Source organism: Morone saxatilis, unplaced genomic scaffold (genome assembly GCF_004916995.1).
Source record: "Morone saxatilis isolate NCDOM2014 unplaced genomic scaffold, NCSU_SB_2.0 Contig7, whole genome shotgun sequence".
In the NCBI taxonomy this organism is placed as follows: domain Eukaryota; kingdom Metazoa; phylum Chordata; class Actinopteri; family Moronidae; genus Morone; species Morone saxatilis.
In genome coordinates this window covers 4,201,625-4,203,332 of record NW_023340246.1, presented here as the reverse complement: position 1 = coordinate 4,203,332, position 1,708 = coordinate 4,201,625, and the positions used below count along the sequence as shown (strand labels likewise).

General features: G+C 43.8%; 1 protein-coding gene across 1 annotated transcript in view; it reads right to left on the bottom strand.

Moving 5' to 3' along the window:
* The window catches only part of mcm3 (minichromosome maintenance complex component 3), a 6,801-nt gene extending 6,000 nt beyond the window's left edge, over window positions 1-801 (bottom strand). Inside the window, 2 exon segments of the mRNA XM_035678128.1 lie at window positions 166-278; window positions 604-801. Of these exon segments, the coding sequence (XP_035534021.1) occupies window positions 166-278; window positions 604-678 (188 nt within the window). The 5' untranslated portion in view covers window positions 679-801.
* Window positions 802-1,708: the final 907 nt, after the last annotated feature.

Genomic DNA, 1,708 nt, shown 5'->3' with positions numbered 1-1,708 from the left:
CACACACACACACACATCTATATAAAATATTATGTTCCATTAGTGTCAATTGTGTCTGTTGATTGTTTGCTTAGGAGTTCAGATTGTGTTTTGTTAAAGGAAGACTGTTCATTCATTTTCACATATTACAGTTTCCATCCACACACAAACAGCTTCCTTCCTTACTTTGCAGCCCGGGCCTCGTTGCGTCTCCTCAGGTCGTTGATGTTGACGATGAGTCGGGCTTTATTCTCGCTGATCATGTCCCGGACTTTGCTTTGGTAAACCCCCTGGTCTTGCTGCAGAGAATGGGCAGAGGTCGGATGTTTGTTTGTTTCTTAACCAAAACAATATGATACCGATTTCCCTGGGGCTTGAGAAGATCCATGCATCAGTTTACGGCGAGCTAACCCCAATAAGATAGACTCAGAACGGTGACTTAAGTGTTGCACCAAGCTTCGTACGTTAGCAGCATGTAGCATTTGCAAAGCTGATGTCGTCTAACTGTCAACAGCGATATTTCTCACAAACTAGTCAAACGAAGGGTCGCTCTTTTGTTGCGACCGCATGGTTTCTTATTTCATTCCACAGTACGGGCTTTAACAGGATTAAAGTCAGACTTACATCGTCGTCCAGAAAGTCCAGGTAGTCCCTCTGAGCCTCTCTCATCTCCTGGTCATCTACGACGTCGGTTGCCATGGTACGCGGTTATTTATTACAGTTTAAAATGTTAAACTATAGCACGGAGCGTTGTACGGTGTGTGTGCTCTGCTGCCGTCGAACCACACAACTGAAGAGATTTCGCGCCACTACGTGCCGGGCGCAAGTAGAGCGTAAGATGCTATTGGACAACTCGGCACGTACTCTTTTACGTAGACGGCGGGTAAAGTACAGCTGTCCAATACAATTCACGCCCGCGGTCACATGACTGCGGCCCACCAAGAATTCGCGGGAAAACGGAGCAGGAAGGAGGAAAAGCTGATCGTCACCTAACGAATTCGTCCAGGAGATGGCGACATAAACAGGAAATTTAAGAGCTTGAGAGTTCAGATATTGTCATGTGTTACAGATATTTTATACATAATATAATATAATATAATATAATATAACATGACGTCTAAATATCTAAAAAATAGTCAGTTATTTGGGTTTTTAATTAAAGATTTTTTTTTTAGCCAGTTAATTTAAATAATTCGATTCAATGTCCAGACTGTGCAGGCTACCAGCTCATGTATCACATAAAACATTATTTTTTAACTTTGTGTGGTTTATTACATTTTGTCTAGCTGCAAACAAAACATCAACCAATCAATTAGATTCTTTATGTTTAATTATAATATGATCTTCCACCATCATCATCATGAAAAAAACCTCCATCACAAGACTAAATGACTACAGGCCTGTCGCTCTGACATCTGTAGTTATGAAGTCCTTTGTTGTTGGCCCACCTGAAGGACATTACAGGCCTCTTGCTGGACCCCCTGCAGTTTACCTACCGAGCAAACAGGTCAGTGGATGATGCGGTCAACAAGGGACTGCACTACATCCTGCAACAACTTGACTCTGCAGGGACATAGAGCTCGGCGTTCAACACCATCACCCCGGACATCTGTCACACCAAACTCACCCAGCTCACTGTGCCAGCCTCCACCTATCAGTGGATTACAAGCTTGCTGACTGACAGGAGGCAGCAGGTGAGGCTGGGGAACATCACATCCAGCACCTGGAC